General features: G+C 51.4%; 5 protein-coding genes across 5 annotated transcripts; 3 read left to right on the forward strand and 2 right to left on the reverse strand.

The window, feature by feature from the left end:
* Nucleotides 1-323: 323 nt before the first annotated feature.
* Nucleotides 324-2,492, forward strand: AYO20_07385 (hypothetical protein; the record flags this gene model as incomplete). Its single annotated transcript, XM_022645671.1, has 1 exon — nucleotides 324-2,492. The coding sequence occupies one exon, from the start codon at nucleotides 324-326 to the stop codon at nucleotides 2,490-2,492; it is 2,169 nt and encodes a 722-aa protein (XP_022498386.1).
* Nucleotides 2,493-3,420: 928 nt separating this feature from the next.
* AYO20_07386 (hypothetical protein) lies at nucleotides 3,421-5,286 on the reverse strand (the record flags this gene model as incomplete). Its single annotated transcript, XM_022645672.1, has 1 exon — nucleotides 3,421-5,286. The coding sequence occupies one exon, from the start codon at nucleotides 5,284-5,286 to the stop codon at nucleotides 3,421-3,423; it is 1,866 nt and encodes a 621-aa protein (XP_022498387.1).
* Nucleotides 5,287-6,679: 1,393 nt separating this feature from the next.
* Nucleotides 6,680-8,097, forward strand: AYO20_07387 (hypothetical protein; the record flags this gene model as incomplete). Its single annotated transcript, XM_022645673.1, has 4 exons — nucleotides 6,680-6,803; nucleotides 6,851-6,890; nucleotides 6,939-7,034; nucleotides 7,086-8,097. 4 exons carry the CDS (start codon nucleotides 6,680-6,682, stop codon nucleotides 8,095-8,097), a joined length of 1,272 nt encoding a protein of 423 aa, XP_022498388.1.
* A 1,148-nt stretch (nucleotides 8,098-9,245) lies between these two features.
* AYO20_07388 (hypothetical protein) lies at nucleotides 9,246-10,810 on the forward strand (the record flags this gene model as incomplete). Its single annotated transcript, XM_022645674.1, has 2 exons — nucleotides 9,246-9,369; nucleotides 9,432-10,810. 2 exons carry the CDS (start codon nucleotides 9,246-9,248, stop codon nucleotides 10,808-10,810), a joined length of 1,503 nt encoding a protein of 500 aa, XP_022498389.1.
* Nucleotides 10,811-11,845: 1,035 nt separating this feature from the next.
* AYO20_07389 (hypothetical protein) lies at nucleotides 11,846-13,338 on the reverse strand (the record flags this gene model as incomplete). Its single annotated transcript, XM_022645675.1, has 3 exons — nucleotides 11,846-13,165; nucleotides 13,214-13,282; nucleotides 13,336-13,338. 3 exons carry the CDS (start codon nucleotides 13,336-13,338, stop codon nucleotides 11,846-11,848), a joined length of 1,392 nt encoding a protein of 463 aa, XP_022498390.1.
* Nucleotides 13,339-13,686: the final 348 nt, after the last annotated feature.

Below are 13,686 nucleotides of genomic sequence, written 5' to 3' on the forward strand. Positions count from 1 at the left end.
CTCCCTCCTTAACTCGAGGAATTCTTAGAATGTCGTTTGAGCAATCATGCAACCGAAGACGGCGTGGTGCAGGACAGAGGACAAATGGAATCCAGTGTGACGATGCTCGGGCAGGCATTTTGGAGAAACGGCACGCGTTTCGATCCCCACCTGAATGGCCCCCAGAGCTGAGATGCTGCCACTTCCGACGCCATGCGACGACAGCCGAGATCCTGAGAAGGGCTTCAAATACCCATTTCTCCCTTCATGCTACATAATAAACTGCCTTGTCCCAGGTGTCCTGCGTGTCGAAAATGTAAGCGGTCCTCCTCGCTGACTTCACCATGTCTCACTATCCTTTCTCTCGAGCTGCAGCAGCCTTCCGACCGCGGGGCACCCTTCGCGCATACTCGACGAAAACCATCGACTCAATTCTCATTGCAAATCGAGGAGAGATTGCCCTGAGAGTCAATCGCACTGCTGCCCAGCACGGCATCCGCACGACTACTTTATACACGAATCCCGATGCCCTTTCACAGCATGCGCTTTCTTCCCCGTTCTCCTTTAACCTCGGCGCAACAGCCGCCTATTTGGATCAAGAGAAGATCCTCCGGATAGCAAAACAAGAGGGCTGTCAAGCTATCCATCCCGGCTATGGCTTCCTGTCCGAGAATGCCGAATTCGCAAAGAGATGTGCCGAAGAGGGCGTCACTTTCATCGGCCCTCCTGCAAGCGCCATTGAAGACATGGGGGACAAAGCGAGGAGCAAGGAGATCATGAACGCGGCTGGTGTTCCTTGTGTCCCAGGCTACCACGGATCGGACCAGGCTCCGGAGACACTTGCACACGAGGCGGACCAAATTGGATATCCCGTCCTGATCAAAGCAGTTCGAGGCGGAGGAGGGAAGGGAATGAGAATCGCCAAAAATGCTCAAGAGTTCTCAGATATGCTTGAAAGTGCAAAGAGTGAGGCGAGGAATTCATTTGGCAATGACGAAGTCCTTGTCGAGAAATACATTACCACACCACGTCACATTGAGGTCCAAGTATTCGCGGATCAGCATGGAAATTGTGTCGCTCTTGGTGAACGAGATTGCTCCATTCAACGCCGGCACCAGAAAATCCTTGAAGAGTCTCCAGCTCCGAACCTAGATGACTCGATTCGCAAAGATCTGTGGGACAAGGCACGAGCAGCTGCGCTCGCTGTCAAGTACGAAGGAGCAGGTACCGTGGAATTTATTTTCGACAATGACACGGGTGAGTTCTACTTTATGGAGATGAATACCAGACTTCAAGTGGAGCACCCAGTCACCGAAATGGTTACGGGGCTTGATCTTGTCCACTGGCAGATCTTGGTTGCAGAAGGCAAACCCCTTCCTCTCACCCAGGAACAAGTCGAAGAACAGATCTCTCAGCGTGGACATGCTATCGAGGCTCGAATCTATGCTGAGAACCCGGACAAGGGATTCATACCTGATTCTGGCAAACTTTTACACGTTCAACTCCCCAAAGAAACTGCCAACGTGCGGGTAGACAGCGGATTCGTTCAAGGGGACGAAGTCTCCAGCCATTATGACCCCATGATTGCGAAGTTGATTGTTAGAGGCGAGACTCGAGAAGACGCTCTACGCAAAATGGTTGCAGCATTGCAAGACTACGAGGTGGCTGGACCTGTAACGAACATTGACTTTCTCAAGAAAATATGCAAATCACCCGACTTCGTTACTGGTAACGTGGAGACAGGCTATATCGAAAAACACCGAGAAGAACTCTTCCCGCAGATAAGTGTCACCTCAGAAGTCCTTGCGCAGGCAGCGATTGCTTCGTTCCTTCGCCATTCAAATCCTCAGAATTCGAATACAGCGACATCAGCCTGGCAACTATCATCGCCCTCGTGGCTTAATACATCTTCGGATTTTCAGCCACGAACCTTTCAGTTCGCCACGGCGAATGTCGAAACCGAACCTGGAAAGGAACCCGAAATTCTTGCTGTGGAACTTCAACAAATAAGCCCAGGTACATTCTCTGTGTCAACACCAAACTCTGACCCGATGTCGGTTTCATCCTCCTTCAACCCGGAATCAAATACCCTAACAACTTACTTTCCCCATACGCGACATACCTCACACATCATCTTCTCTCCTGATTCGGCATCGTCGGGCTCTGGGTCAAATCCAGAAACAATCCATCTCTTCACCCCGCACGGCTCGTTCCTTCTCTACTCGCCTGCGCCTTCGTGGCTTCAGAAAGCACTCGGCGTGACGGAGAAGCCTAACTCGTTGTTCTCCCCTATGCCGGCCAAGATTCTCCGCGTGCTGGTCTCACCGGGAGATGTGGTGAAGAAGGAGCAACCGTTGATAGTTATTGAGAGCATGAAGATGGAGACCGTCATAAGAAGCCCGATGGAGGGGGCCAAGGTACAGAGAATCGTGCATGGAGAGGGCGAGGTGGTTGCGAGTGGTGTTGCCCTGGTCGAATTTGAAGAAGATGGTACTGAAGAGGGAGGAAAATGAACACTCATAGGCCGTACCAAGGAGATGAGATGTGACGATATATCCCAGTTTTTCAATGACTGGGATTTATTCCCTAAGGCTATATTCACCCAGCGATGCCGTCAGAGGACATTGGTTTGAAAAGGGGGTTTACCCTCGCAATATAGACCAATCTACATATGTACGCTACGCTCTACGGCTCTAGTTAGATGAGCAAAGAGAGCAAAGAAATCCAGAAAGTCAAGTAAGCCTTGGTTGGGCAGCTCACCTTTTTACACCTGGCCATGGCCATTCTACCAATATACCCCGTCACTCCTCATGGGGATGTGTTTTCAGACTCCAGCCAGACAATAATTAGCATAGCTGGAAAATGAAAAGTAGATAAAGGGGGCAACAAATGCGTAAAGTAGGTAGATACGTAGGGTAGACTAACTGATAACTAACTACCATGGTTGTAGTTTTACACTGACATCTACATATGTAGTTTATTTTATGAAAAAAAAGGGGGCATTTTGGGGGTATTACAGTACATCTACCGGACGAGATGAGTAGGTATATTGAGTATTGTTTGTTTCTTTGTTTATTCACTTGACCTCGCCTCATCTCATCTCATCAAGAAAGTGAATAGAAAGTGAAAGAGTACCTGGGTAGTTATTCCAAGAACCGATCCCTGAATCTGTATCTGTACCGCCTGTTTGTGCGTATCCTTCCTTATCCACTTCCCTTTCCTTTCCCTTTCCCGTCCCAGGTTTCAACAGAGCTCGTTGGAATGTGTGTGTAATAAAAGTCCTTATCCAACGTGGACAAAAATCACTTTCCAATCCTGCTGGTCCTTGGTAGAAGAAGTAGACTAAGACCAAGAGGAGAACCAAGTGCAAATCTCGCCCCCACCGTGTATCGTTCTGCCAGTCGGCTCCGGCCATCTCGACGGTAGAGTTGTCTGGTCTGCTCACCAGTTCCAGTTCCGTGGGCGCAGTCGAGGAAGGGATCCCAACACAGAGTCTCCGATGGAGCTCTGCAACGGGGTCTCTTGGTGATCCAGAGACTCGGGCTGTGCTGCCTGTTCAGAGGAGCTGAAAGGAGTGCCAGAGGCCCCATCGTCTTTCTCCCCTTCATCCTCGCCATCATATTCTCCGTCGGCTTCCTTGTTGCGCACGTAGTCATCGTCCCCGTACATGTCCGAAGTCTCGCTCTCTTGGTATGCCAAATCAAAGCCAAATCCTGGGTTTGCCACCTCGCGATGGACCACGCTTCCCGCCTCGTCACAGTCCTTCTCGTGGGAGTTTGCCGCATCTGTGTTTACGGACCCGGTTGATAGCTTGCGCACCGTGTACCCTCGGCTGTAATCACGAAGGGTTTGGTCCGCTGGCGTTTGCGGTTCCGAGAGCTTCGATCCGGAGGGAGGACAGGCGCTGCCACCTTGGCTGTTCTGTTGAGCTTGACCTGGCACGCCTGGAATCGGGAACGCTAGCAGGGCATGGGCCACATTGCCGATCACTCTGCGCAAGAGCTCAAGCTCCGCGTCTTTTTCTCGGACCACTGCGTGCGCTCTCTCGAGCTCTTGCTCTAGAGCTTGGTTTCTGTCCAGCACTGTCCTCATGTTCTTTTGGTGCGTCTGGTTTTCGAGAGTGAGTTGCCGAAGAGCCCCGTCCACCTGCCAGAAAGATCGATGCATGGTTTCCATGGCCGTCTGAGCACCGAGCACTGCTGCTCCCGGTTGGAAGAAAGCAGGCTGGTCCGACGCAGCGTTTCCCTTGTTGGTACCCGTATTCTCGGCAGCTACAGTCTCAGCTTCCTCTGACACTTTGCTGGTGTCCGCCGCGAATTGGGGTTTCACACGATTCTTGCGAACCTTGATCTCCTCCGCACGAGGTCGTTGAGGTGGAGTCTTGAGGCTGTATTGTCGAGGCCGAAGGGAGAAGTTTCCTGAAGCAGTCTGTGCCACTTTGCGTTGTTGGCCATCAGAGGAGAATTTGTCGAAGTCTGCTGACCAGCGGGAAGGAGTCTCATGGTTCAGTTCATCCAGAGTCGTAGCCGGCAGCCCTCTCTGTTCAGCTGTGGGCTGGTGGTTGACGAATGGGTCCGGCACTCCAGTGGGAGCAAGTCCATCGTCTGGGTGGCGACGTCTCCAGCGTCCAAAGGTATCCGCACTGGAATTGCCAGACGAGAGATGGCGAGAAGATGGTGGTGCCTCTGAAATATCCATGCCTCGGCTATCTGCCTCAGTGAGACCAGGGTTGGTAGGGCGTGGCTCGAACACTTGTTCTTCTAGCCAGTCAGAAAGAGAACGATGATGTCTATGGCGGATGGTCTGTCCCAGGAGGAGATTCCAGCTTGAAGCGTTCGTTTCCTGGCCATTCACCTCAGAGATTCTCAAAATCTTCGCCGAAGTAGTCCCAACGCCCGAACCTATCGGTGACTCTTCAGACTCTTCGACGTCAGATAGCTCTGTCTCTGTCACTTCTGAGTTGAGCGGCCGCAATGCAGGGTTGTTATCAAAGCGCCCGCGCCCCTTTTCTGACGGCTGTCCAGCAAAATCTAAATTCGAGTCATAGTCAGCCTCGCTTGATCCCTCCATGTAATTTGAGATCACGTACCTCAGCGTCGATTGACCTTGAGGAGGAACAGAGGCGTCACCTTGCTGCACCAGCTGCTCAGCGCCAGAGTCGTTGGAAGAGACTTCTGCCCCTTGTTGCACAAAATATGTGAAGCTGTTCATCCCCTGGTGTTGATATGAGTATTCACGCTTGAATATGTGGAAAGCCCTGCTCAGCTTTGTCTTTGCGGCCCTAAAGAATTCCTTAGCTTTTGCCATCTTGAAATGTGAATGTGCATTTACCTGGTTTGAAACCGGTGTGGTTGGGAGTTTGTGGTCATCAAGAAAATCGTCTGAATTCTCTTTGTGTTTGCTCAACGTTTTGTTGAAGAACCGTACTGTGAATTGTTGTGATCGTGCTGTCCGGTGAGAGGAGAGACAGAGGGGAGAACAATGACATATTTATGAAAAAAGAGGTTCAAGAGAGTCGCGGAGGCAGCGCGCGATGCACAGCAGATCAAGGACGTTGAGACATTAGGACGACTTCCTTCGCGCGTGGCGCGTACAACAACGCAACAGCCCAGATCTCTTTGTCCAGATGAGGAGGTGTATTATCTAGATATATATAAACGAGGTTGCTAGAGACGCTTAGGTCTCACCGCAGGCAGTGAAGCCATGGAGAAACGACCTTTTCGTGTAGGTCGGACATGTTAGGAGTTCCAGGCCGAACATAATGAACTTAGAATACACTAGACGGGTCCTTAGTATCATTGATAAAGGGAAAGTTTGTCGAAGGAACCAACACAAAGCATAGACAACGAAATGCTCCTCGATGCTTTGTATCAATAAAGGAGTATGAGAGCTACGGTGGCTCTATGCAATTGAGTTCTGGACGAAAAGGAGTTATTGTACGGCTGTACTCTCCGACTAGAGAAGTGTGAATCAGACCATTTCCATCGGGAGTGAGTCTAGTCGAGCGACAAGAGGACGATACAGTAGATAGCAGTAAAAGGGGACAGGGACAAGGCTGAGGCTGCATACGAAAAACTGATGTTGGACAGTTAGTAGACGCTAATACAAAGAAGGAATAGCGTCTTGAGGCGCCACCAAAGCGGAAGGAAGAACGATCCACCGAGCCACTTGGGCCAAACGCTACAAACATCCATCCAACCCGTGCGTTTCTCCCCTGTTCATCTAATACGGTACGTTCATGTCGGCCCATGATCAAGTATTTGAAAGACCTATCTTCTTATCATTTTTCCGTGTTCTTTCACTTCTCCTACCTGTAATTTTGTGACTCGGTGACCTTGACTTCACTCGGTGAAAAGTTGGAAGTCCTCCAGTCGCCTACAAGGTCACGACAGTCACAATTTCCAGAATCACCTTCTTTCTCCGTGGCCAGTCCTGGGGCCTTTATTCTTCTTTCGTCTCCTCTTAATCCCAGATCTGCCGTCGGGACACCAACAAGAATCCTGGCTTGGAAGTTGATCATACCTCAGACTTCACTACAAGCTGGGCTGCCGCTGTCATTATCCGTCCCCGTTTCGAATTTGCGTAAACTTGGCCCCGCTTGTTGTCGGGCATTAATTTAGTCTTGACATCGTTGCTATGTCCGCAGGTATGACAAAGACGTCTGCTTGAGACTCTGGGACAGATTAATCTAATATTCGTCATGCGCGCAGATACACCACGTATCGTCCCTCTGACTTGTCATGGCCACTCGCGGCCGATAACACATTTGAGCTTTTCCTCCATCGTGGACGATGATCAGTACTACCTGATATCGGCTTGTAAAGGTAAGACTCCACACGCCCATGTTCCATCTGTCTCTGACATTTACCAGACAACAATCCTATGCTACGAGATGGCATGACTGGCGATTGGTATGGATGTCTGAGGATTACAAGTTGCTCTGCTGACCTCGGGAACAGGATAGGAACATTCATTGGACACAAAGGCGCAGTTTGGTCGTCAAGATTGTCTTCCGATGCTAGGATCGCCGCCACTGGATCCGCAGACTTTAGCGCGTGAGCTCTGAACAGCACATATTTTGGTTGCTTTGCCCTGACAATATACAGGAGAATCTGGGATCCCCAGACTGGAGAGTGTTTGTACATCTTGACTCATAACCACATCGTTCGCGCCGTTTCATTTCCAATTCAGACAAATCCGCAGTGTGTCGCTACCGGTGCGCAAGACAAGACCCTCAAAATCTTCGATCTCAGTCGCGGGGGCAGCGCTGCTTCACCCGACCAGGTTAATGGGGCCACTCCAGTCACCGCAACGACCACTTCTGAGGGGCATGAGATTGGAGCGGGTCAACATGGTGGTAGCATCAAATCGATTGTGTGGAATGTTGACTACAATATTCTCACCACGGCTTGCGAAGACAAGACAATTCGTTGGTGGGACTTGAGAGTTCAGCGCATGATCGCCAGTGTCAAGACAGAGCGGGACATTACTTCGTGTGAGCTGTCCACCAACAAAGCAGAAGACAGTAATCCTGGAATTTTGAGTGTGGCAGCAGGCCAGTCCTGTCTCTTTTTCGACGCCGGCAGACCTGGAGAGCTTATCAAGCAAGTCAACTTCGACCACGAAGTTGCCAGTGTGGCCATTAACCCTGCAACTGGACGCTTTGTGACTGGTGGGGGCAAGGATACATGGGTCCGTGTCTGGGACTTTGCACAGGAAAAAGAACTTGGTGAGCTTCAGCTGTCTTGGTATCCCGTGCTTGATCTAATCTTATCGCAGAGGTCCTCAAAGGCCATCACGGACCAATTTGGTCAACCGCGTTCTCCCCTGACGGCAAGATCTATGCGACTGGAAGCGAAGACGGAACAATCAAGCTGTGGAAGGCTTGCAAAGAGCCATATGGTCTTTGGCGCTGAGCCCAACGCAACCGCACCACGGACAGTCGGCTCCGGCGCAAACTACGTACCTTCGAAACTGTGCGAAATACTCGGCTATCCAAACTCCCGAAATAACGCGATACTCACCAGGTCACATATACTGCTGGTGCTCAAACACCCAGCCGGTAAAGAGATGTGGAATGGCAAGGTGTCCATATGGGAGTTTGTCCAGGATATTTAATCTACGACCATGACAAAAGGGACAATGGTTGGGCGGAATGACATAACTGAAGCGGACTGACTACGGGTGATGTTCAGGCACCAAGAAGAGTTGGTGGAGTGGAAGTACGTGCTATTGGGTATTTGGGGCACTTCGTTGGGTGTGTCCAAAACCCGGAACAATATCAGCAAACAACGAGCTTCCATCCCCAGAGCCGGGACCATTCAGGGACCGAAGGCTTGGGCCAGTGGTGGGGGTGATAGAAAGCTTGAACGCAGCTCAAAGCAGTGGGTAGGAGGTAGATTACTCGCATAAGACTAGGAATAACGATGAGCACATTCTCCCGAACTTCCTCTTGTCCCGCATATTATTATGTACAGAGGCAGATTCTGATACTGGTTGAAGAAGTGTCCTGGTCATAAGGGGAAAGGATGCTCACCATGCTGCAGCTCCTGGGGGGGGCCAGTGGTCATTGCGGGGGTCTTGGTGCCAATCACAGGGACAGCCGAAGCCGATATCTCACACCGACATCTGCCAATCCCTCTAGGTACCATTTGTTCACTCCGTAGCGGCCAGTAGCCACCGAGAAAGCCATTGACCCGGGGTGCCGGGGGGAGGGAAAAGAGAGGCTGGTGAGGCTCCCAAGGGCTCCCAAGGGCTCCCAAGAAAGCTGTCGGTAAGTAGCTGCAGCCATCCAATCCCCACCATCCAATGCCCTGCACCTCATATTCCCTTATATCACTCCACCACTTCCATTCTGGTCTTTTTTCCTCGCACTGTTGGCTTCTGACCGTCTGTCTGGCATTCGGGCTTAGCGAGGCAACTTGTCTGCACGCCGCGTGTGCCCTCAACCAGACCTGTCATTCGCTTGATTCACCTCCCCCTCGGTCCTCCCTCTCCTCCGTGGTCAACACACACCTCGCATTGGCTGCGCTGGTCGCTCGCCCTCATCACCCGCCCGCATATTGTTTTCCTCGGATTGATATACCCCCGCCTTGTCATTGGCATTGACCAGTCTTTCGTTCTCCGGACCAGGAGACCACGGTCTCGAGCTCAGTTTCCTATTCGAACTTTCAGCTTGGTGCATGTCCACACCGCTGGCTCACAGGAAGATGGATCGAATGAGTGTACCAGATCAGGAGAAACTCGAACAAATAAGCCACTTGACCATGGAACACCACCAACACAGTCAGTCGCCATCGCAGAAGACGGCCTGGCCGAGATGGGAGCGCAAGGGCAAGGAGAAAAGCACCATCGCCTGCGCATGTACTTGGGTCGTGGATCACCAGATCAGTGAGAGCGTCCGCAATAAAAGAATGCCATAAAGCTTGCCATACTGATCTCTACGTTGACAGGCATATCCGTCAACCTCATATCCATGCTCTTCTTTGTACACATCCTCTTTCCCTCAGCAAAACATCATACCCAGAAGTTCTTCCGCATCTCCTATCACAACCCGGCGACCGGAAATTTTGCCCTGGGTTGGGACGACATATTCTTTGTCTTTTACTGGATCATTGTCTTCACTGGCCTGCGCTGTGCTGTCATGGACTATCTCCTCAGCCCTTTGGCTGCGTCTCTCGGTATTCGGAAACGGAAGCCAAAGGTACGATTCGCGGAACAGGCCTGGATTCTCTGCTACTACACTGTCTCATGGTGTACGGGCATGTACATCATGTACAACTCCGACTATTGGCTCGATCTCCGCGCTCTTTGGAGGACGTGGCCTGACCGCGAAATGAAGGGCATGGAGAAGTGGTACTATCTGGTCCAATTCGGCTTTTGGCTGCAACAGATAGTGGTGGTGAACATTGAGGAGCGTCGGAAGGACCACTGGCAGATGTTCAGCCATCATATTGTGACCTGCTCACTAATATTCACGTCCTACGGTTATCACCAATATCGTGTCGGAACCCTGTTTCTCTGTCTCATGGACTTCGCGGATATTGTCCTCCCACTGGCCAAGATTCTCAAATATCTCCATTTCGAGCTTGCGTGTGACATTGCCTTTGGTTTTTTCATGGTTTCCTGGCTGATTGCCAGGCATGTTCTATACATGACTGTCTGGTACAGCATCTACGCTCACATCCCGGAGGAAATTCAATACGGATGTTATAGGGGAAGCGTACAGGATCTTGAGGGTCCGATCCCTGCACCCAACGACTGGGACCATCTCATCCAACCATTCAAGAATCCCGTTGGACTCGTCTGCTGGAACAACAGCATCAAGTGGACGTTCTTGTCCATGCTTTTTGCTCTCCAGGTGATATTGCTCATTTGGTTCGGCATGATCGTTCGGGTTGCCTATAAGGTGATCACTGGTAGAGGGGCAGAAGATGTGCGTTCGGACGACGAAGACGAGGATGAGGACGAGGAAGTGTCGGATGAGAAGTCGCCGAGGGACTATATCGACAAAATGAAGCTTTGCGTGGATCCCCAGGAACAATATCTGGAAACAGAGATCCTCAGCACGGATCCCAACTTTTCTCTTTCGAAGCCTTCCAGACAACGGACAAAATCACGATCAAAGTCCAAATCCACGTCGCCTGCGTCGTCGGCGGGTGGCAGACGTTCGACGCCGGAGACGTCCAGTGCGGGTTCCAGCAGTGGTGGAAGGAGGAAGCAGAAGCATGAAGCTGCACATTCCTCCAGCGTCAACTTGCTTGGGGCAAGCAGTGATCGAAAGGAATTGCTCGGCCGCATTGGCTGTGATAAAGGCTCTGCCTCGGAGTGATCAAGAATTTGTTTCGGAAATGGTAATGATGACAGACAAACGCACTTGAAGAATGTGTACACGAGCCACCTTCATGGTCAAGTGCTGGCTATTTTTGGGTTCCAATCACCGACTATCTGTGTCCCCAGAGACTTTGCTGTGTTTTTTTGGTACCTCCTAATTCGACACAGGACACCAGAACCTAGAAAGATCGTGGTAGAACTCCGGTGCAACCAGCAGAGGCCTCCTTTGCAGCAACGCCGACCAGCAAGAGCGCGAACGCGATACATTGGCGGCGGGGAGGTGGTCGGACCAAAAGTCGATGCCAATATCGACACCACACACATACACGCAAGACAGGAGAACCCAGCGAAGCGAGGCGGACACCGGACCGATTGTACTCGGCACTGCACTGTACTCGGTACTGTCCTCGCGATGTCGCTGTCCTCGGTACATCCACAGACTTACTCGCAGGCCAAGGTACGTCGGCCAGCTGTGCATACAAAGTACGGCGCCGGAAGTGTTTTTGAGAGACCATACGAGGTGCAAACAAATAGACGGGCTGGCTGGCTTGCTTGCTAACACACACTGCCAAAACGCCCACCGCGCCGATACACCTAGGTACCTACCGACCTACCTACCAACCCTAGATAGACAGACAGATAGATAGCTACCCACCTATGTACCTATGTACATGCAGTACATACATAGATGGACGAATCCTATGACGCCGTAACGAGTCAAGACGAGAGATCTCAATTCCTGTTCGCTCATCCTAAGATGCTCAGACGGATGAAGAATATACGCGTCAAGCAAGCGTGTATCCCTCGATTGAATCAGTGGCGATAAACCACCACGGAACAGAGAGTTTGACCCTGTTGGTTCTATCCCAGAAACGGTCTCGGATTTGACTCTATCTGCCGTGTGACGATCCTAGAGATACAGGTTCCTTGTCCTCCGCTCCTCTTCCTCTGCCTTCTGCTTTGCTTTCGGGCTCTCCGTTGTCAATTCTCTCCGACGACACAGTCCACAACTCCCGCACCAAATGCTGTAGTTTTACAAATATAGACCCTCGGGCTCGCCCTCGTTCTTCGTCTTCATTACACTGTCCCTTGCGCTCCGGAAGTCGGCCATGTTGACTCTCATTCTCCTCTCTCTCAGAGCCCTCAGCCCAGCTTCGGAGCAGATAGCCTTGATATCGGCACCACTCAAGTCGTCCTTCTGGGCAATGAACTCGTCGAGATCCACATCTTCGGCAAGTGACATCTTACTCGTGTGGAGGGTGAAGATCTTCTTCTTGGTGGCGGTATCAGGATTCTCGAAGAGAATTTTGCGATCGATACGGCCGGGTCGGATCAAGGCAGGATCCAAGGTTTCAATCTTGTTGGTCGCCATGATCACTTTCACATCACCGCGGTCGTCGAACCCATCAAGCTGGTTGAGCAGTTCCAACATGGTACGCTGAATCTCCCGCTCACCTCCGGATGTTGATTCATAACGTTTCGTGCCGATGGCGTCGATTTCGTCAATGAACACAATTGAAGGCGCGTTTTCAGCGGCAACTTGGAACAACTGACGCACTAGTCGGGGACCATCACCAAGGTATTTCTGGATTAACTCGGAGCCCACGATGCGGAGGAAGGTGGCCGAAGTTTGGTTTGCGACGGCTTTGGCGAGAAGAGTCTTGCCTGTGCCGGGGGCACCGTAGAGAATAACACCCTTCGGAGGTTTTATACCCATCTCTTCGTACAACTCTGGATGCAGTAAGGGGAGCTCAACGGCTTCCCGTACCTCTTGTATTTGGGATTCCAATCCACCAATATCAGCGTAGGATTCTGTAGGTGCTTTATCCAGTTTCATCACGGATACCAAAGGATCAGCATCATCGGTAAGTACACCGACGACAGAGACCGACTTGTGATGAAGCAGGATCGAGGCGCCGGGCTCGAGGAGATCCTTGTCGACGAACGACATGATAGAGACGTAGTACTCGGGGCCAGTGGCGGAGGAGACAATAGCGTGGTCGTCATCAATCAGTTCTTCCAGATTACCGACTCCCATCGGACTACCTCGCATGTCGTCGACCTTACTTCTTTCATCGGAGTTGCGATCGAGGAGTTCGCCGTCTGTAGCAGCAGCGGGAGCTTGTGTCTGAGCAGCTTTGGTTTTCCGGATCTGTTCTTGGTTTTCGACATATTCCTCTTCTAGTAAGAGATGGTCATGGACTCTTTGCATTCGAAGATATCGTAGCTTGCAACGGGCGGTTGGGTAAATGGTGGGCAACTTTGCGGCAGCACTTGGGCCTGCTTGCTTGCGCTTCTTGCGGCCGATTCTAGTGGTGGGCTGCGGAGGAGGTTCATACTTGGGCTTATCCTTCTGAGAAGAGTGTCAGTGAGTTGCCTTGGACCTCTAGACCTGTTTTACCTTCTTGTCCTTGTCATCTTTTCCTCCTTGACCAGGACCACCTCCCTGCTGTGATGATTGCTGGTTCCCCTACAGGATGTTAGCAGAGCAATAGACAGGGTCGTTAAGGCATTCGTTCTCACCATAGCGCAAACGATGGAAGAGAGGACGTCAGAGGACTGTGATACCCCTGTAAAGAGTTGTTGAAGAGCGAGAGAGTTGAAATGGGGAGTGGCTAGATGGGACCGAACAGTTGATTACAGCAACTGGGGACGGATGCGTGACGATGCCTCGTCGCGCCTGTTCTGGTGCCAAGGCGTGGCTAGTGTAGCAGTGGCTGGAGAAATCGTGGCTGATCTCGCCGATTCGCCGATGAGGAGACGAGGACTTTCTCCGATTCCCATCAGCTGCCTCATGCTTATGAAAGTGAGGCTGCGCTCCATCTCTTCGTAGGCCACAGACCAGGCAACACGTCCACGGTGGCTGTGTGACAC

The sequence above is a fragment of the Fonsecaea nubica genome, assembly GCF_001646965.1.
Source record: "Fonsecaea nubica strain CBS 269.64 chromosome Unknown Scaff51, whole genome shotgun sequence".
NCBI lineage: Eukaryota > Fungi > Ascomycota > Eurotiomycetes > Chaetothyriales > Herpotrichiellaceae > Fonsecaea > Fonsecaea nubica.